Raw genomic sequence first — 22,165 nt, 5'->3', positions numbered from 1 at the left:
AACAGAAATAAGTGTTGGTAAGGATGTGGAAAACTTGGAACCCTTGTGTAATATTAATAATGGGATGGTAAAACGGCACAACTACTATGAAAAACTTTAAGGAAATGCCTCAAAAATTAACAGTAAAACTACCATATGATCCAGCAATCCCACTTCTGAGTATATATCAAAAAGAATTTAAAACAATATCTCAAAGAAATATTTGCATATCCATGTCCATTGCAGCATTATTCATGATAGCTTCTAAAGCCTAAATATCCATCAGCAGATGAATGAATATAAGCATACGGTGGAATATTACTCAGCCTTTAAAAAAAATCCTGTCATATGCTCCAACATGAATAAAACTTGATACATTATGCTGAATGAAATAAGCCTGTCACAAAAGGCAAATACTGCATAACTCAACTTATCTGAGATAGCTAAAATAATCAAAATCCTAGAAACAGAAAATACAATGGTGGTTGCCAGAGGCTGGAAGGAGGTGAGGCATTTGTTCCATAGGTATAGAGTTTCAGTCACACAAGATGAAAAACCTTTCTCTCCCAAACTCCAAACTCCTTTTGTTGTTACATACTGGAATCACCACCTGATATTCTGCTGGCATCTCACACTTCCCTCATCAGAAACCAAATTTAGTACCCTTCAAGTTGTCTCTTTGTTGCTATCTTAATGTCACTCCCACTTGGTGTCATAACCAAACTTGAAATCTCACCACAATATTTACCTCTCCTTCCCAAAGCACAGTCATAGAACTATTTGTTAATGACTCTTCTAAATATTGTTTTTCCAATTCCCATTATATTAGTTCAGGCCTTCTTCGTCTATAGCCTCTAGGATCATAATAGCACACTTACTGCTCTTCCTTCCAATCTGCTATCAGTCAAGTATTACATTTTTCTATATCACTTCTCTATTAAAAATCTTGACTAACTCTCCATTTTCTACAGTACTAAGCCTCTTCAAATCCTTTCTGCAACTGAAATGACCAGCCTTATGCCTTATGGGGAGGATACTTCATCCTCTCCACCTCCAACCTCATTAGGTGTTCCCTCATTCTCTGAAAGTACTTTCAAATCTCAATTATTTTGTTCATTCTGTTTCAGATGTTGCTCACTTTTTCTTGTTGTTTAAAGCTCAGTTGTCACCTCCTTGTGGAACTTTACCATGTGTACCATCAGAATTAATTTTTCCTTTTTCTGCATTATCATACATAGTTTTTTGTTTTAACATTAAAACATAAGCATGTACTTGTTAATTTGTTTTTGGTGGGGTTTTTTTTCATTTTCCTTAAAATGCAGTCTGACTTCTGTGTTCATGCGACTGAGAAATAGGAATCTCATCTTATTTACCTCAGCATTACTGCCTAATGTTTCATAAAGTACCTTACATGGAGAGAGTATTCAATTTATATTTAGTAAATGAAGTAATATTTAGTAATGAAGTTGAAGGAAAGAAAGTCCCCTTAGTATGATATAGGAAAAAGCACACCAAACTAAAAATCTGGACATCTGGTCTTTTCATTTTTTTTTTCATCTTTTTTTTTTTACATTTATTTATTTTTGAGACACAGAGAGACAAACCACAAGCAGGGGAAGGGCAAAGGGAGAATGAGACACGGAATCCAAAGCAGGCTCCAGGCTCTAAGCTGTCAGCACAGAGCCCCTCCCCCCCCCACCCACCCCCACCCCGTCCCGCCCCCCCACAGAGCTCCAGCTCACAAACTGTGAGATCATACCTGAGCCAAAGTCAGATGCTTAACTAACTGAGCCACCCAGGCACCCCTGGTCTTTTCATTTTGATGTACTATCTATTTAGACATATACCATTGAGCTAATTTTTCAACCTTTCTATGGTAGAATTTGTAGTCCACAAGAAATCTTTATAGGTGTCACTCTTATGCTTATAAACTTCAAAATATTGGCTTACATGATAATGTTATGTAAATTGTTTCCAATTGGCTTATTTGGTAAAGTTCAAACTCCAAAGCCTAGCATTCAAGGGCCACCATGGTCTGGTTTTAGTTACTTTTCCAGCCTCAACCCCCTCTGTTCCCCATTAGGAATCCAGTGCTCTACCATATTTATCTCTGCATTTTTCTCTAATCATATTGTGTCCAGTCTCACCTTGGCTGCTGTATCACTTAGTCCTGGCAGGAGTCAAATGACACACTCAAACAAGATAATGGAGAATTTAATAAAGGAACTAGTTACAACAGAGTAGCCAGGGTTAAGGAAAAGCAAGATAAGTTGAAGAACTTTGGGGGCTAGCGACAGCACGAAATTGTTACTACCCTTAAGCCTCAAGGAGTCAGGGAAGGGAGTAATTGTCTAAAATAAGTCTTTGAGGCCTGTCTCACAGAACTAATGGTTTTTATTAAAGGAACATAACCACTGCCAACCAGCAGACAGGAGGCCAAAGGAATAAATATCTTGTCTGAACTGTTTTTCTCTCTATTCTCCTGCTAATGCTTTCCATTGGCTGAACTCAAGCAGAAGCCACAGGTATAAGGATTCTATTGGTCCTATCCATAAACACTAGCCTATTGGGGCACACAGAGCAGGGTAGAGAAAAGTGGAGAGGGTTGTGTGAGAACAAAAGTAGCTGCTTTTTTCAAAATGTTCTTTCCAGCTGAATTTAAATCTATTTATCTCGGATGATAGCTCTATTAAAATGTTAATGCAAGTATCTAACATTTATGAAAAACTTACCATGCTCCAGGCATTGTGGCACACAGATGGAGGAGGAGGGTGCTGTTTGAAGAGGAGGAAGGACTAAGGGAAATAAGAGGCTGGAGAAGCTATCAAATCATGACCTCCAACTGGCCATATAGTTTTTGCAGATGAACCTCCTAATTGCCATGCTAATGGGACTTTAATGGACTTTATTGTAAAGGTCAATAAAGGAATTTAACATGGAATGACAAGATCGAATTTGAAATTTTGAAATAACATTTACCACTATGTGAAGAATGGATTGATTCCGGGTGAGATCAGAAGCAGGAATCTGATGAGAGCTTGAATTAAAGCTGGAGCAATAGAAATAGAAAAAATAATACAGGATTTTTTGAAACACTAAGGAATCACAATTGACAGGATTGGGAACTACATGTGGCAGGTAAGGAAGTAAAAAATGACCCCCAATTTTTAACTTGGGCAATATGTGAATTACAAGATTTTATATTGATATGACCCATACTTTATCTTCATAGTCTTAACAAATAAGTATGTGTTTGCTAGTTGGACTGGAAGGAGAAGAGCAGTTGAGACAGATGTGTCAGAAGAAAATCATGCTGTGTACTAGAAATTAATTAAGTTTGCTGTTGCTAGTATATGTAAGAGCAAAGAGAGATGAAGTTGAAGAGAAAGGACAAATCATGAAAGGCCTAGAATTACTCTAGGTCATCTGAACTGTTACCCTACAGCAGTAGGAAGCTTTTTTTTAAGTCTTTATTTTAATTCCAGTATAGTTAATATACAGTGTTTTATTAGTTTCAGATATACATGTAGGAAGATTTTTTGATGGTTAAAAATACAATTAAATGATGTTGAGAAATTTCCCTAGAACCCCAGAATTTGGACCATGACTTTGGAAGATATTGGCTAGGTTTGGCTAAGAAAATAATTATTTCAAATTTAAAAGCATTTATTAAATATTTTTAAGCGATGTAAGATTATTCTCAAGAATCTGAATAATACAAAAAAGTAGGGAAAAAAATCAGTCTCATCCTACTACTTAAAGATAACTACTACTAACATATAATTATTTTATTTTCTTCCAGTATACACATTGGATTGTATATTAATTGGGTTGTATAGTAATTCACAGTTATAATTGTACTGTAATTTATACTTTTTTAAAAAAACTATAGCCCTTGTATCAGCAGAATTAGTTGTGAATTAACTCCTTTTTTAGGCCTATGGAAAGATGAGGACAATATCAAGTGCCCAATAAATTTAGAATAAACTATATAATTTCTGCTTATGTACAAAATACCTTAAAAACTATTTCTATTTTCACCAGTGACACTGACTCTTCATATTTGCCTCTGTGATCACCTGTTCTAAGATTTTCTTTCTCAACTATACAAATTGACATCTACCACATGCCTAACGATCACATTGAGTAATGTCTACTTCTTACAAAAGATGTTAGCCAAAATTTACTTTTTTATTAGTCTGTCATTGAAATTAATAAATAGAATAGGTATTCTGGAAGTTGTAGCCTTATGTGCTCACACCTAATAATATGAGAAACAACACCATGTAGAGAAGATTCACTAAGGGAAATGTGGCTTTTATGAGCTGGTAAAACTCCTCTGGCTACAAAAATGACTCTGAACTTCTCTTGGTTCTTTTTCCCAGAGCATTATAGAGACTAGTTAGTTAATGCTTAGAAAAAGGCTTTAAAAGGTACTTGTTAGACTCCACTTTTAGAGATATAATAGCTGTGATTTCTAAAGAAAAATTCTTCTTCTCTACCATTGTCTAAAGAATGTTTAACCTACTGAAGAAAACAATTCTAATTTTGCATTTTTTTTAAATGTTTGTTTATTTTTGAGAAGGAGAGAGAGCACAAGCAGGGGAAGGGCAGAGAGAGAGGGAGACAGAGGACCCAAAGCAGGCTCTGCCCTGACAGCAGATAGCCTGATGCAGGGCTGGAACTCCCAAACCATGAGATCAATGACCTGAGCCGAAGTCAGATGCTTAACCGACTGAGCCACCCAGGCACCCCTAATTTTGCATTTTAATACTAGTGGCATTTATGAAAACATTCTAAATGGAAACTAACAAATATATATTTAAATTTATATATATATACACACATACATACATACACACATGTGGCCCTCAAATGGCCCATGGACCTAGGGCAGTGAAGGAACTGAGAAAAAGAGACCACAGTGTAGTGAGGCACAGGAGACCCCGAGCCAACAGCCTGAGGTACTGAGGTTTATTGTACATTTTCTTATATACATTTTCAGGAAAAACAGGTCAGCAATGATTAACAACAGAAGCTTAACAAAGCATGTCAACAATGTACATCCGATTCAGCTATCATACATATCTTGCATACAAGAGCAGTCTTGCAGATACCTATGTTCCAATAAGAGTCTTCACGACAGAAGCAAAGTCAAAGAAGGGAGTGAATGCACTGTGCTATATACAGCTGGCTTCCTTTCAGGAACATCCCTATCTGCGTACTAAAGAACAGACCACATTTCCCAAAGGCAATTCACTCAAGTCCTTTCAGGTTATTTTTAACCTTACGATCTCAAGTTTTCTCAGAGATCTTGGAGCCTGCATCAATATGCACCTATGGTCATTGTGGTGTTCTGTTTGCCACATGCAACACACATACATACACATATATGTGCACACACACACATATACATACATATATTTATAACTCTGAAATTATATCCTGACAGCCTCTTACTTTGGGGAATAAGAGAATTCTCAGCTTTTTGGCTATTTAGGTTTAAAAAGGGGATCCTAGCAGCCTAATAAAGCAAGCTGGAGTTCAGAGACCCAAAAGGGCACAAAGCCAGAAATCAAACAGCAGGACAAGAATGAACCAAGGGATTTCAAACCAAATAATATACAAGCTCTGAGGTTTGTATTCCTGAACCAGAATGACAGCAAAGCAAAGGGTAATTACTAATTGTGTAAGCAAAGAAGAGAAAGGTGATGAAACAGGGGTGCAGGAAAGGGAAAGATTGTATCTGAAAGCTGGTCTTTTGCCATAGTAGCTATAATCAGGACCTACAATTTTTAATGTATATACACCACTAGTACTGCTAGTAAGGGCAGGAACCTAAGGATCATGATTTGAGTCCTTTCTCAAGAGCCCCCAGTCCTTAGGAACACTACAATGGAAAATTCCTGTTGATCATTTGCAGCCACCTCAACTCAAAAGACTTTACTTGCCTTTGTTGGGTGTGTTAACACTTGACTCATACTTACAGTTTTTTTAAAAATGATTTTATCGGGGCGCCTGGGTGGCGCAGTCGGTTAAGCGTCCGACTTCAGCCAGGTCACGATCTCGCGGTCCGTGAGTTCGAGCCCCGCGTCGGGCTCTGGGCTGATGGTTCAGAGCCTGGAGCCTGTTTCCGATTCTGTGTCTCCCTCTCTCTCTGCCCCTCCCCCGTTCATGCTCTGTCTCTCTCTGTCCCAAAAATAAATAAACGTTGAAAAAAAAATTTAAAAAAAAAAATGATTTTATCCTTTTTTCATGTTGCTTTAGCTAATCTATTTTATCATTATATCTTCTAATACCATTTTTTTCATTTCATCTCTTTTTCGCCTGTACATTCAGCTAAGTTTATCTGTTTACTTTTAATATCTATTTAACTTATTTGTATGTGACAAATTAAAAAAAAAAAAAGAGCCAAAGGAAGACAGTTATAAAGACAGTTTATACCTGATCATGGGAAATAAATAATTTTTCCTCCTTTTGGCCTTATAATTTTTCCATAGATAAACCTCCTGATCTAAAAATCACCTATAAGGGTTAATTATTTAGGTAGTACACTGAACAAAGCTAATTTTCCATTTCCCTGACTACTTGACCACAGGTAAAATATTTTTTTATTCTCCTTTTTCATTTCCCTACAGCATTGAGCCTTTTACCACTTTTAAACAAAAAGGTAAAGAGAAGAAAAACCCAGTTTCAGCCTATTATTAAAAAATGTGTGGGGGTGCCTGGGTAACTCAGTTGGTTAAGTGTCAGACTCTTGATTTTGACTCAGGTCATGATCTCACAGTTCATGAAATCAAGCCCCACATGGGTGTCCTCTGCACTGAGAGCACAGAGCCTGCTTGGGATTCTCTTGTCTCTCTCTCTCTCTCTCTCTCTCTCTCTCTCAAACTTAAAAAAATTTTTTTTAATGTTTGCAACCATTTTTTTAAGTTTATTTATTTATTTGAGAAAGACAGAGATAGCACAAATGAGGGAGGGGCAGAGAGAGATGGAGAGAGAGAGAATCCCAAGCAAGCTCCGCACTGCCAGCATAGAGCCTGATATGGAGCTTAAACCCACAAAACCGTGAGATCATGACCTGAGATGAAACCAAAAGTCAGATGCTTAACGAACTAAGCCACCCCGGTGCCCCTGCAATCATTTTTTTAAATAGACAATTCTAGTAAACAGAACATTGAAATTACTGACCAGAATAATGTTTGAAATTACATGTAGTGTTTATCTCTCAGCCCATATTCTTTGTCAAGCTGTATAGTCTAGTGATTAAAATCAAGCCTTTAGGAACTCGTTCAACAAAAATGTTCTACGTGACCACTGTGTGCACAGCATCCTTGAGCTTTAACATTAAGATACATTTTCCTTTCTCAAAGAGCTGAAAATCTAGTTAAGAAAATAGACTTGTATATAAATAAGTATAATTACTGTGAGATATGTAGTTAATATAGTAGGTAATGAGAATCCTAAGAGCATTTAATAGTGCCTCAGTGCAGGAAGAAAACATGGAATGGTTATGTGTTGCTTCACAAAGGAGAGACTATTGAAAAAGTTTTTTTTTTTTTGAAATAATTTCAAACTTCAGAAAAGTTGCCAAAATAGTACAAAGAATTCTTGTATATCTTTCACCCAAAGTCTCCCAATGTTAGCATTTTGCCACATTTGCTTTATCATTTCTCTCTATATATTAATTTTTTTTTCTGGAATTGCTTGTGAGTAAATTACAAGCATGATGCCTCTTTATCCCTAATACTTCAAATATATATTTCCTTTATAAATTAAAAAAGGAGAAAAGAAAGAAAAAAAATTCTCTTACATAACCACAGTGCAATTATCAAAATCAGGAAATGAACCTTGCCACAATGCTGTTATGTAACCTTATTCAAATTACATTTTGCAAATTTTTCTAATAATGTTCTTGATAGCAAAAGGAAAAAAACATTTTCTTCTGATCTGGGATCCAATCCAGAATCATGCATTACTTTTAGCTACTATGTGCCTTTAGGCTCCTTTATCTGGAGCAATTCCTCTTTTTTTTTTTTTTTTTTTTTTTCCATGACCTTAACATTTTTCAAGAGTATAGGTCATTATTTTGTAAAATGTTCCTCAAATTTAGACTTTTTGGATGTTTCTTGATGGTCTGATTCAGATTAAGCATTTTTGATAGAAATAGCTTATATGTGATGTTGTGTACCCTTCTCCATGCACCATATCAAGAGGTTCATGATATCATTTTGTTCCATTAATGGTAATATTAATTTTGATCACTTGGTTAAGATGCTGTCTTCCAGGTTTTTCCACTACAAAACTATTTTACTTTGTAGTTAGTAGAATCTTGTGGGGTTATATAGTGAAATTATATAAATTCATTGTTTTTCTTCAGATTTTTACCTTCAGTTTTACTATCCGTTGATGATTTTAACCTGAACCAATTCTTGCTATGATAGTTGCCAAGTGTTGACTTTCTAATTCCAAAATTTCTTCATTTATCAGTTAGCATTCTGTTGTAAGAAATAATTTTATTTCATTATTTATTTATATTAGTGTTTGTTCATAGAATCTTATTTTTATTTTATTAAAGGGGTTATGTAATCTGTTACTATCCTAATCTACTTTGATGCTTAAATTGTCCCAGTTTTGGCCAAAGAGAGTCTCTTCCAGTTGACTGCAAGATCCTTTTGACATGTTCCATCATTATTTGATTACTTCCTTACTGAAGAGAGTTGTGAAGGAAGAATAATAATTTCTTAGGAAAACAAGAGAAGAGAAAATGCATTCTAGGCAGAACGAACATCATATGCTAAGGCAGGAAAATATGAAATAGTGTGGTATATTCCAATATCTGCAATATCATCAATTTCCTAATGAAGTAGTGAATGAATGATGAGACTGAAAAGGAAGCCAGGAAGCACTTTGTATACCATTCTAAGGAATTTGATTTTATCCTGTGGGTGATAGTGAACCATAGATAGAGATTAAAGAGCAAACATTTCCCTGTTTCATAATCTTGATGCATAGAAATCCCAGGAGTATTTTCTTTTAATATTTCTTATATTGCCCTAGAAAATAACACAATCCTTTCAGCCATGTTTTCTAGATTTTGTCAGAAATGCTATGAGGCTCATTATCTGGATAAATAAGTAGAAAGATGTTTAAGACTATTAAATTGAAGAAAGTATGAGAAATTATTTTCAGATATACAAAATGCTATATCATTTTAAGCCTATGAATTCTACCATCGCCAGTGCTTCCTTGGGCTTTGAACTTGATCTCTGTTAATTTAAGAGAGAGAGATATATGAAAGAGTAAATGCTTACATATCTAAACTTCAAATTCCTCAAATTACCAAAGGTCCTAGCTATTTAACCTGAACAAACTATCATTTTCACTCTTTAGGTTTCCTAGGAAAGATATTTATTATTTTAGGTGGTTTGCTTCTCTGAAAGCTCCAGAAAGTAGAAAAATAATGAATTCAAGCTGCAAGTACTATGATAAATAAAGGCAGTGTTATTAATAGGGCAGAACAAATCTATTCCTTGAGATTTTCTGTATATCCAAAGAATGAATAATGATTTATACTTTAGGCAGTTTGGGGAACTCTTTTATTTTTGTCTTGAGGGATAAAGTTTCCTCTTGAAGATTTTAATTTAATCAAGAAGAACCTTCATAAATACCTTTTTTCTGTTATATTCTATCATTTGAAAACATCTTTTCATCATTTACTTCTAATTTAAAGAAGTATTTTCAAACCAGGATGAAACATTGTATATTAAGAATTGTCACATTAAAAATAATGCATTTGAAGTGGGAAAAATAATTTCATTGGTATAAAATTGGTATAGCTTCATTTCAAGATAGCCATGCTATAAGAAAACGGTTACTGCTACATGACAAAGATCTTCAGTTACTCTACTCAGTAGAAAGGAATCCATTTGTACTTTCTGTGCCATTTTGAAGGCCTCATACATAATAGACATTGCAATTAGTATTTAAACATATCTTTGATGACGGCAATCCTGAATGAACCCATACTGTTTTTACACTGTCTGTGTTATGTAGTCTTGCTGCATAGAAGACAGGAAATCCCAGTAACATTTTGAGGACTTTTACTTTCAAAGTCAACCCCATGACTGGACTTAAGCACTAGAAAATATAAGAGAGACGAGTTAAGTTTCACTTATAGAAACCTAGATTTATAAGGGAAACCTTAAGGTGGTCAATCTTTGCCAATTTAGAATTGCTTTAATCTTATAAGTCTACTTGAGAAAATTAAGCCCATTGCAGAAGAATGCTATCAATTTAGATGTTATAGTAATTCAACCTGTTATTCTCTGCTCAGTTCAGACAGCTACTAGTGGAGGGGATGTCTAGATTTCATTTCCCTATCCTTGCCCCACTCCCATATAAAGATCCCATATCCTACAGCACTTAGTAGTTTATTTTTGTCAAAATAGCCATGCTGCCTACCAATTATCAGTGATAACCATACATTTATAAGTTAAATAGATATTCCCTTGAACACTATAATCTTCTCTATAGGACACGTATTTTTGCATGTTAGTTTTGTAGCATACATGAGTTGAATGGAGCTGATGCCCTCACAGATTCTCTTTGTGACCACTGGTATTTATTTGTAATGAAGCTATCAGAATGTATTTGTGGCTATGAAATATTTTATTTTTGTTTTATAGGAAAAACTCTATCCAAATTTTCTCTCAATTTTTGGGTATTTTCTTTATCCAAAACTCAAGCTGCCTTTTATTATAACCTTCTTACTTTAACAAAAAATTATTCTTTCCTTCCTTTCCTACTTCTGCCGAATTTATGGACCATTCGATGAAATTTGGCTACCAGACTATATAACCCATCTGACCTTCAAGAGATAAAAGTACATACTTTTTTTTCTTCCATCAGATTTCTGTGCTGGGCTCAGAATCAAGAAGAGTATTAGAATGTGGAGGAAAGCAGTTCTTGATTCTTTTTCCTGTGTGATTTAGTTCTTCAATGGCCCAGGACAAATATAAGTGCTTTGGGATTGTAACTTGCAAAATAAGAGAAGTCAGAGATAACTATTCTTAAATTTTCTGAAGCTTTCACTTTGAAGTTTCTTGCAAGTCACTGCTGTCAACATCAGAAAATAGTTAAAATTATGTTTCTTTAAAAAATGGAAACAAACCACAAATTTAGTAACATACAGGGTATACCTTCAAGGAGTTTACAATTGACTAATGTAACTAAGACAAATGTTTAAATGTCTATAATATAAGATGGAGAGTGATAGGTACCCTTAAAAAATATACAAATAAGATACAAAATTATTTTAAAGATTTTGGGAAAGGTTTTTTAGGCTGGTAGATATCTACACTGCCATTTTCAATTAAAGAGAGACAGAAAACTACCAATTCTGCTGAGCTATAATGTTCCTCATGGCAGAGTATATGCCACTCTATGTATCCCAATTCCCTAACATACCTGGCTCATAAAATGCATTCAATAAATATTTGTTGAATGGGTGTGTATATCACTGATAATCAAACTAACTTTCTAATAAGAAAAATTCTATTACAAAGCATATGCAAGAAATAAACTGTACAGTTAAAAAGTACAGTTTTCTCCTCAGAAACTAAACATTTTAAGAGGATAACTTTTATAAGGTTAGACACAATTTGCACCGTATAGAAAGTAAAATATATTTTAGAAAATATCAGACTTGAGACCTATAAACCTGAATAAAAAACAGAAAGACCTAGTTCTGTCCTCTTCTCCAATTACACTGGTTGTGACAATATGCTTTTATGATATGTAATTGCAAGGTTGAGACTTCAGTGAAAATGAGTAATAAATTTATGTTTCTGTTGTAAGTAAATGATAAATCATATCATACATTATCCTTTGTTAGTGTTCACCTACTTAAATTTTGAGTAGACAATGTTATTCATGTTTAGCACTAAATCTCTAAGGTCCTTCAAGCTTTGAAAATTTTGTAATTTTATGATTACCCATGGGAGAGAAATGTCATAAGTATAAGCATCTATATAGGTCTTTTTCTTTGAGTACTTGTACAATATCATATCTTAGAATGGAAACTCTTTGAGGCAGTACCTTTAAGTTAATTCAGTGAAGACGTCTGAAGCAGCTTCTGGGGTTGGGGTAGGAGTATTAAACTTAATAAATTACAATGAGTAGAAACTTACTACTAAGGAATATATACAGTCATTATAAAGTAGATTAAAGAAATAAAAGCTTATTTGTCTTGAATATCAAAAGCCTGAAGGCAGATAGTTCAGGGCTTGTTCAGCAGCTCAATATTGTCATCAGAGATGCAGGCTCTTTTTTCTTCTCAGGTTTCCATTCTTACTGTGTGCGTTTCCATCCTCATGGTTAAAAAATGGCTATGCCAAGTCCCGGTATCTGGCCATGTTCCAAGCAGAAAGAAGAAAGAAGGGCAAAAGCTTTCTCCTCTTAAAGCTTTGTCTCTTTATCTTTTTATTCACCATAGGAAGCCTGCCCCCAGCTTTCAACATCTTACTGACCAGAATTATGTCATATGGTCACTCTCAGCTGCAGAGTGGCTAAGGAAGAATGGAGTTGTAGATAGCAGACAGGATAGCCAAGCAACTGTGTTTGTAGCTACTCCTTTTCTGTTTACCATCTGGGCTATATACCGTTAGGGTTCTAAAGAAAGGCCAAGCTATTTACGCATGAAGATATAGTGATCTAAGAAGTCCCTTTTTGTCATTAAATGATTCATTGATTTAACAAATATTTATTTTTATTGTTGAGTATGTCCCAAATACTCTTCTAGATATTGGAGATAACAACAGTTAACAAAAAAGGCAATGGAGCTTACGTTCTACATAGATAAAGCTATAAAAAAATAAATATAAGTGTATATATGATACAAATTATAGATATGTGGATATGAATATATATATGTGTGTATATATACACACACACGAGGAAAAGTAAAGTGGGGTAAAAAGAATAGAAAGTGATGGTAGGTAATATTCTATATAGGGCATTTCACAAAGGCCTCTCTGATGACCTGAAATAAACAAAGGATGGATGGAGCCATAATATCTGCGGAAGAATGTCCAAGTAGACAAAACAGCAAGTGCAAAGACCCTGAGGAAAGATGTATTTTACATTCTCAAGGACAAGCAAGGAATCACTATGGCTACAGCACAGTGATCAAGAGAAGAAATGACAGGAGTTGAAGACAGTGGAGGCCATAATATGTTGGGCTCCATAGGCCATAGCAAAGATTTTATTCTGAGTGAAGTGGAAAGTCGTTGGAGAGTTATGAGCAGAGATTAGAACCATCCAATTTAAAATGTAAAAGGATCACTATAACTACTGTGTGGAGAATACATTATAGTGGAACAAGGATAGAAGCAGGGAGGCCAGTTAGGGGGCTATTCAATTTCCCAGGAAATAAGTGATGGTTTCAACTATTGTAGTAATTATGGCGATGGTAAGTAATGGTCAGATTCTAGATATATTTCAACAGTAGTTTAGATTTGGTTCTGATGAAAAGGTTTGGGATTAGTAACTGGAAGAATGGAGTTGCTATTTTCTGAGATGGAAATAGCAAGAGAATAAGACATTGTAAGGATAAAATAGAAGGGTGGGTAATCAAGAGTTTCATTTTGGACATGTTAGCTTTGAATTGCCTGTTACACATCCAAGTGCATGTTGGATGATTTACACTCTTATCCACCAGCTGTTTGGATGACATATAAATCTAGAGTTGAAGGTAGAGGTTAGGATTGGAGATATAAATGAGGAGTTTTGGTGTGTAGGTGATATTAATGCCATGAAGGGGAGTGAATAAGGAGTGAGTAGCTAAAAAATAATCTTTTTCTGTGACTTTTCTGAAAATATAAAATTTCCTATGAAATCCTAAATAAATTTGAGTTTGAGTATTTCATTTTACTAACTAGCTCATTAATTAATTCAGTGTTTGGTGTGTGGTTAAGGACATAGACTCTGAAGCCAGACTTCCTGGGTTTGAATTCTGGCTCTGCTTGTTGCTAGGTCTGTGATTTAGGCCAAGATATGTAAACCTCTTTATCCTCATCTGTAAATAAAGATAATAATGGCTCCCCATAAGATTGTTGTGAAGATTAATTAGAACAGTGCCACAATGCATAGTAAGCACTCAAAAGGATTATGCAGTAACATCATTAAATTTCACCAAGTTTTGACAAATAATGTAACATTGCTGACTTGATTTAATGTTCCACCAAAGCAGGCTATATTTTGGAAGCAGGAGAAAATTTCTCACCTTGTAATCTTCATTTACAGACATGAAAATGAGAACTGATGATACTTATAAGACATTTCCACTTTTTAATCAGTGTTTCAGCATCATAGTCTTAGTTAATTATCTTCCTGTTTAGGTCACAGTGCTGTCGATATCACCAAGGTGGCTAGAAGACACCGCATGTCTCCTTTTCCTCTAACATCTATGGACAAAGCCTTCATCACAGTCCTGGAGATGACTCCGGTGCTTGGGACAGAAATCATCAACTACCGAGGTACTGTTATATTCGCCCATTGCCTTTTCTTTTCATTTTTTTCCAAGTAAGATTCATATAATGTTAATTCATGGTTTTCCTGAAAGAGAAAGGTTATTAACCATTATCACAATTACTATCATCATTCTTTTTGCTTTTTTGCTTCGTATTTCTCGTCAACTCTAAGATCAATATTAATGGTATACAGAGTAAACCACCCATAAAACTTCCTTTTCATTAAAAAAGAAGGAAAACAATCAACTATGTTTACCCTGTTTGTCAAAATACCAATACTCTAAATTAAAGAAACAGTTATCAGCACTGAGTGAGGAAAATAGTTAACTCTGAGTCTGCCTGATGTCCTTCTGTCAGAAATGAGAGATAATAAATGTGTCTCCTAACCGTGTTTTCTTTTGTGGAAAACATGTTTTTAAATGTAAAATATAAAAAATATATTAATTCATTCATGGATCACTGAACAACCAGTCTGACCTCAGTTTTTCTGCTTCATCCATCTTCTCATTTTCAATGAGAGCATATAAGCTCTTAGTTTAATAGCACATAGAGACCAGCCTGTGAAAAGACAACGAAAAGGTAGTATTCCCCAGTGTTTTCAGTTTTTAATCAACCATTTCCCTTTCTAAATATTCAGATAGAAGTTTTAGTGCAATTTGAATAAAATACAGTTTCTTAATTGTTTTTGTTATGCAGATAAACACAAAAGGATTGATTTTACAAATAAAGGACTTCATTCATAGATCATAAAATATTCAAACTTCAATGAACATTAGAGAGCATCTATACAAACACCATAATTTTTCTGCAAGGACACTCAGATTCAGACCAGCAGAAAAGGAATAGGACTAAAGTTCAAGACTTAAATTCATCTTTTTACTACATGATAGTGCTCTTCTTTCAGTATTAAAATATAAAAAATGATAGAAAACATTAAAAATTCTGTTTAAATTAAAAGGTCTGTGGAGCACCTACCTCACTTGGGAGAGCATGTGACTCTTGATCCCGGGGTCATTAGTTCAAACCCCATGTAGGGTATAGAGTACTTCAATAAATAAAACTTTTTTTAAAAAAGGTCAGCTTTTCAGGGCTCAATCGGTTAAGCGTCTGACTTCGGCTCAGGTCATGATTTCACGGTTTGTGGTTCGAGCCCCACATCAGGCTCTGTGCTGACAGCTCAGAGCCTGGAGCCTGCTTCAGATCCTGTGTTTCCCTCTCTCTCTGGCCCTCCCCTGCTCATGATCTGTCTCACTCTCTCTCTCAAAAATAAATAAACATTAAAAAAAAATTAATAAAAAGAACAGTCAGGTTTGGTTTTTTTTTCAGTAATCTCTACACCACACGTGGGGCTCAAACTCATGACCCTGAGATCAAGAGTCACATACTCTTTCAACTGAGCCAACCAGATAAGAAACGAAACAGGTGAACATAGGGGAAGGAAAAGAGAGAGAGAAAGAGAGATAAGGAGGCAAACCATAAGAGACTCTTAACTATAGAGAACAAACTGAGGGTTGATGGAAAGAGGTGGATGGAGGAATGGGCCAAATGGGTGAGGGATATTAAGGAAGGCACTTGTGATGAGCATTGGGTGTTATATGTAAGTGATGAATCACTAAATTCTACACTTGAAACCAATTTTACCGTATATTTTAACTAGAATTTAAATTAAAACTTGAGGAAAAAGGCTTAAAACTAGTGAAATACTAAGTGCCCAATTCTGTCTCCTTGGTCCTTGACCCTACTTCAACAAAAGTTATTTTTATATAGTTATAATCTTTGACTTTCGTTCTTTTAAATATGTGTATATCATCAGGCTGAGACCTTTTCTTTTATTTCTGTTTTACTCATTAAAGGAAGTAAAGACTTAAAAACTGTCTAGAGTGCAACATTAACAACTAGCTCTATGATTTCAGAAATCAATTTTAGTGAAATAGGTTTCTTTATATTATTAAAAGCAAAATATTCAGATATTTTTATATCAACATGAAGACATTTTCAGAAAATGTAAATATAAACTTAAGCTGGAAAAAAGTTTAATACTTTACCTATTATAAAAATAAGTTAACCATCACTGGCTTGTTATAATTTTAGGAGAGTTTCCCTTAACATCACTCCTTAGGATAATCTCACTGTGTATGCCAAGTTACATTTAAACAAATTCTAATCATTCTAAGAAGAAAACAGAACTGAAAATGACCCATTTTTATTTTTCTTTTAGGAAAAAAAATGCTGTTTCATGGATTCTCTTTCCCTTCATGTGCTTGTTTCCTCTTCATTTATACATTAAATCAGTTGTCACTCATAAGGAAGCAGACTCTTCATGGATGGTTAACTTCCTTGTCAAGTGTTTCCAACCATGATGATAAAAAATAATAGTGAGGTTTGCATTCAACCTTTGAGTTGGATCAAACTCAATTTTTAATGCAAAAGAGCATTGTAATTAAACCTCCTAGGCATTTTAGTTAGGTGTTTAAACAACAATACTATATATAGAAACATATTCAGTTTGTTCAACATATATTTACTAAACATCTGCTAAATGTCAGGTTCTATGTTAGGTCCTGGATATACAAAGATAAATAAAACAAAACTCCTGCCCCATGGATCTCACTGTAGTATGGGAGAGAGACAGATAAATAATGTGGTACTTGTCTCTTTTATTGGCTCTTACAGGCTTGCCTTCCCTTTTCAATTCCTTAAATATAAACGTTCTTTGGAGTTTTTGTCTTTGACCCTTTTCAGATCTTACACATTTACCTAGGATAACCCAATGAGTGTCACATATTATGTGATTTCTAGGTCTAGATCACTTCCCAGAGCTTGCCTGAACTCCAGACTCGTACATCAAATGAATACCTGCTGCTCATAAATATAATATGACCAATACTAAACTTATTTTCTTTACCCCATGTTTCTTCTACATCCTCTGGAATCCATCCCTTGTTCTCCATCCCCACTGCTGTTGATTTAGATTAGGTCTTTATTATTAACATCCAAGGTTATTGTAATTGACTCACCTAACCCAGTTAGCATCCTTCCATTCCATTCTCCAATTTGATGCTAAAGTACAGACATACCTCAGAGATATTGCAGGTGTTCCAGACCACTACAAAATAAAGTGAATATTGTAATAAAGCAAGAAATTAAAATGAATTTTTCAATTTTCCATTGTATATAAAAAATTATCTACGCTATATGAATTCTATTAAATGTGCAATAGCATGTCAAATGTACTTGCATTTTTTTAAGTTTTTATTTAAAATTTAGTTAACATATAGTATAATATTTGTTTCAGGAGTACAGTTTGGTGATTTGTCGCTTACATATAATACTCAGTGCTCATCTCAACCAGTGCCCTCCTTAATATCCATCACCCATCTAGCCCATACCCCCGCCCACCTTCCCTCAAGAAACCCTCAATTTCTTATCTGTAGTTAAGAGTCTTTTATGGTTTGCCTCCCTCTCTCTTTTCCCACTGCCCTATGTTCATCTATTTTGTTTTTTAAATTCCACATATGAATGAAATCATATGGTATTTGTCATTTTCTGACTTACTTATTTCACTTAACATAATACATTGTATCTCCATGCACATCATTGCAAATGGCAAGATTTCATTCTTTTTGATGGCTAAGTAATATTCCTCTGTGTGTGTGTTTCCACAATTTGGCTATTATTGATAATGCTGCTATAAACATCAGGGTACATGTGCTCCTTCGAATCAGTATATTTATATCCTTTGGGTAAATACCTAGTAGTGCAATTTCTGTGTCATTGGGTAGTTCTATTTTTGACCTTTTTTGAAGTTTATTTATTTATTGTGATAGAGAGCATGAGCAGGGAAGGGGCAGAGAGAGAAGAAGAGAGAAGATTCCAAGCAGGCTCCGCACTCTCAGCACAAAGCGCAACACAGGGCTTAAACCCATGAACCATAAGATCATGACCTGAGCCGAAATCAAGAGTTGGAAACTTAACCAACTGAGCCACCCAGGCGCCCCCTATTTTTAACTTTTTGAGGAACCTCCATGCTGTTTTCCAAAGTGGTTGCATCACTTTGCATTCCTACCAACAGTGTAAGAGGGTTCCCCTTCCTCCACATCCTTGCCAACATCTGTTGTTTCCTGTGTTGTTAATTTTAGACATTCTGACAGGTGTGAGTTGGTATCTTATCATGGTCTTGATTTGTATTTCCCTGATGATAAGTGTTGTTGAGCATTTTTTCATGTGTCCGTTAGCCATTGGTATGTCTTCTTTGGAAAAATGTCTATTCATATCTTCTTCCCATTTCTTAACTGGATTATTTGTTTCTTGGGTGTTCAGTTTGATAAGTTCTTTATAAATACTGGATAGTTACCCTTCATCAGATCTATCATTTGCAAATATCTTCTCCCATTCAGTTGGTTGCCTTTTAGTTTTGTTGATTATTTCCTTCACTGTGCAAAACTTTTTATCTTGATGAAGTCCCAATAGTTCATATTTGCTTTTGTTTCCCTTGCCTCCAGAAACATGTCTAGTAAGAAGTTGTTACAGCCAATGTCAAAGAGGTTGTTGTCTGTGTTCTCCTCTAGGATTTTGATTGTTTCCCATCTCACATTTAGGTATTTCATCCATTTTGGAGGAATGTGCATACCTTAAATAAAAAATACTGCTTGGGGGGCACCTGGGTGGCTCAGTTGATTAAGCATTTGACTTCATCTCAGGTCATGATCTCGCAGTTCACAACTTCAAGCCCCACATTGGGTTCTGTGCTGACAGCTCAGAGCCTGGAGCCTGCTTCAGATTCTGTATCTCTCTCTCTCTCTCTCTCTCTCTCTCTCTCTCTCTCACTCTCTTCCCCTCCCCTGCTCACGCTCTGTCTCTCTCTCATAAATAAATAAACATTAAAAAAATTTTTTTAATACTGCTGGGGTGCCTGGATGTCTCAGTCCTTTGAGTGTCCAACTCTTGATTCTGTTCATGTCATGATCCTAGGGTCATGGGACTGAACCCCACATAAGATTCTCTCTCTCTATCTATCTCTATCTCTGTCTCTATCTCTCTCTCTGCCCGTTTCTCCTTCTGCCCCTCTCCCCTGCTCATGTTCTCTCTCTAATTTAAAATCAACTTTCTCTCTCTCTCAATTTAAAAAAAATACTGCTGAAGTATGCTAATCATCATCTGAGCTTTCAGCAAGTCATAATCTTTTTGCTAGTCTCATCTTGATGTTGATGGCTACTGACTGATCAAGATGGTGGTTGCTGAAGGTTATGGTGGCTGTGGCAATTTCTTAAAATAAGACAACAATGAAGTTTTTTGCATCAATGGATTCTTCCTTTCATGAACAATTTGGCTGTAGCATATGATGCTCTTTGATAGCATTTTTCCCACAGTAGAATTTCTTTCAAAACTGGAGTCAATCCTCTCAAATGTTGCACTGCTTTATCAACTAAGTTTAGGTAATATTCTAAATCTTTTGTTGTCATTTCAACAACATTCACAGCATTTTCACCAGGAGTAGACTCCATCTCAAAAAAGCACTTTCTTTGCTCATGCATAAGAAGCATTCCTCATCAGTTACAGTTTTATCTTAAGATCTCAACAAATCAGTCTCATTTCCAGATTCCCCTTCTGATTCTAGTTCTGCTATTTCCACCACATCTGCAGTTACTTCTTCCACTGAAGTCTCAAACCCCTCAAAGTTATCCGTGAGGTTTGGAATCAACTTCTTCCAAACTCCTGTTAATGTTAATACTTTGACCTTTTCCCATGAATCACAAATGTTATTAATGGTATTAAGAATGACGAATCCTTTCCAGAAGGTTTTCAATTAACTTTGCCCAGATCCATCAGAGGAATCATTATCTATGGCAGCTATAGCCTTATGAAATGTATTTCTTTTTTTTTTTTTTTAATTTTTTTTTTCAACGTTTATTTATTTTTGGGACAGAGAGAGACACAGCATGAACGGGGGAGGGGCAGAGAGAGAGGAAGACACAGAATCGGAAACAGGCTCCAGGCTCTGAGCCATCAGCCCAGAGCCTGATGCGGGGCTCGAACTCACAGACCGCGAGATCGTGACCTGGCTGAAGTCGGACGCTTAACCGAGTGCGCCACCCAGGCGCCCCGAAATGTATTTCTTAAATAATAAGACTTGAACATCAAAATTACTCCTTGATCCATGGGCTGAAGAATGGATGTTGTGTTAGCAGTCCCTAAAACAACATTAATCTCATTATACATCTCCATAAGAGCTCTTGGGTGACCAGGTACATTGTCAGTGAGCAGTAATATTTGAAAGGAATCTTTTTTTTCTGAGCAGTAGCTCATAACAATGGGCTTAAAATATTCATATTATGCCATGTTATAAACCACTGTGCTGTCATCCAGGCTTTGTTGTTCCATTAATAGAGCACAGGCAGAGTAGATTTAGCATAATTCTTAACGGACCTAGGATTTTTTTAATGCTTACTGAGCATTGACCTCAACTTAAAGTCACCAGCTGCATTATTCCCTGACAAAAGAGTCGACCTGTCCTTTGAAACTTTGAAGCCAGACATTGACCTCTCTCCTCTCTAACTATGAAACTCCTAGATGGCATCTCCTTCCAATAGAAGGCTGTTTAGTCTACATTGAAAATATGTTGTTAGGTGCAGCCACCTTCATGAATTATCTTAGCTAGGTCTTCTGGAGAACTTGCTGCAGCTTCTACATCAGCACTTGCTGCCTTACCTTGCACTTTCATGTTGTAGAGATGGCTTCTTTCTTTAAACCTCATTAGCTGACCTCTGCTAGCTTAAACTTTCCTTCTGCAGCTTCCTCATCTCTTTCAGTGTTACAGATGTGAAAAGAGTTAGGGCCTTGCTCTGGATTAGGTTTGAACCTAAGGGAATGTTGTAGCTGATTTGATCTTCTATCCAGAACCTTCATAGTTCATTTTTATTTCAGGTAGATGCACCTCTAACTATTGAATTTCATCCACTGATCACTGAGTAGGAAAAGTATGGGGACTAGGGCAGGGGAGACTGAAAGGCCTCCACAATTCTCTGAAATCCTGAATATTTTGCCTGTGAAAATTATCCGACACCTACAATTATAGAAGCCCATAGAGGAGAGCCCATGATTCCTAAGAAATGTTCAGAACCGTTGAATCTGTGGAGCAATTTGAAACTGTAACATCTCTAAAAAAATTTTTTTTATGTCTGAGAAGATTCAACAATAATTCCAGAAAACTAAGGATAAATCATATACGGAAATGCTGGAAGTGATTGCTGTCAAGGTCAAAGACATAGGGTAACTCTATGAAGGAATTTTAGAGTATAATACATGAAATACTTATAATGTTATAGAAAGAAGGTAATTTGGAAATCAAGTAGTCTCTCTTACTTTAAAGATAAGGGAAATTAAGACCAAAGAAGTATAATAATGTTCTTAAAGTTGGACACATAGTTATGTTTGAAACCTAGGGTAACCTAGGATTCTTGACTCGTAGTCTGCTGTTCGTTCCACTATAGCATACTACATCTCAAATCAATATGAAAATTATTCTTCTGAAACAAGTGCCTACATGTGCATTTATGTGCAAAGTATTGTTCATTTGTTTTAATCTTTATGGACTACAGATGAATTTTCTGTTGTCTGTGGCCTATTCTTTAACATATCTACTATTTTCAGTTCCT

General features: G+C 35.5%; 1 protein-coding gene across 18 annotated transcripts in view; it reads left to right on the top strand.

Annotated features, from left to right (window-relative positions):
• GPHN (gephyrin) overlaps nucleotides 1-22,165 on the top strand; it is a 635,492-nt gene that overhangs the window by 505,901 nt on the left and 107,426 nt on the right. For all 18 annotated transcript variants that reach the window (XM_086709482.1, XM_086709484.1, XM_086709476.1 and 15 more), the window contains one exon: nucleotides 14,379-14,516. In XM_086709482.1, coding sequence (XP_086565608.1) covers nucleotides 14,379-14,516 — 138 coding nt within the window. The remainder of the gene's footprint in view (nucleotides 1-14,378; nucleotides 14,517-22,165) is intronic.

Source organism: Puma concolor, chromosome B3 (genome assembly GCF_028749965.1).
Source record: "Puma concolor isolate L17-30 chromosome B3, mPumCon1.1.hap2, whole genome shotgun sequence".
In the NCBI taxonomy this organism is placed as follows: domain Eukaryota; kingdom Metazoa; phylum Chordata; class Mammalia; order Carnivora; family Felidae; genus Puma; species Puma concolor.
This window is presented reverse-complemented; position numbering and strand designations above follow the sequence as displayed.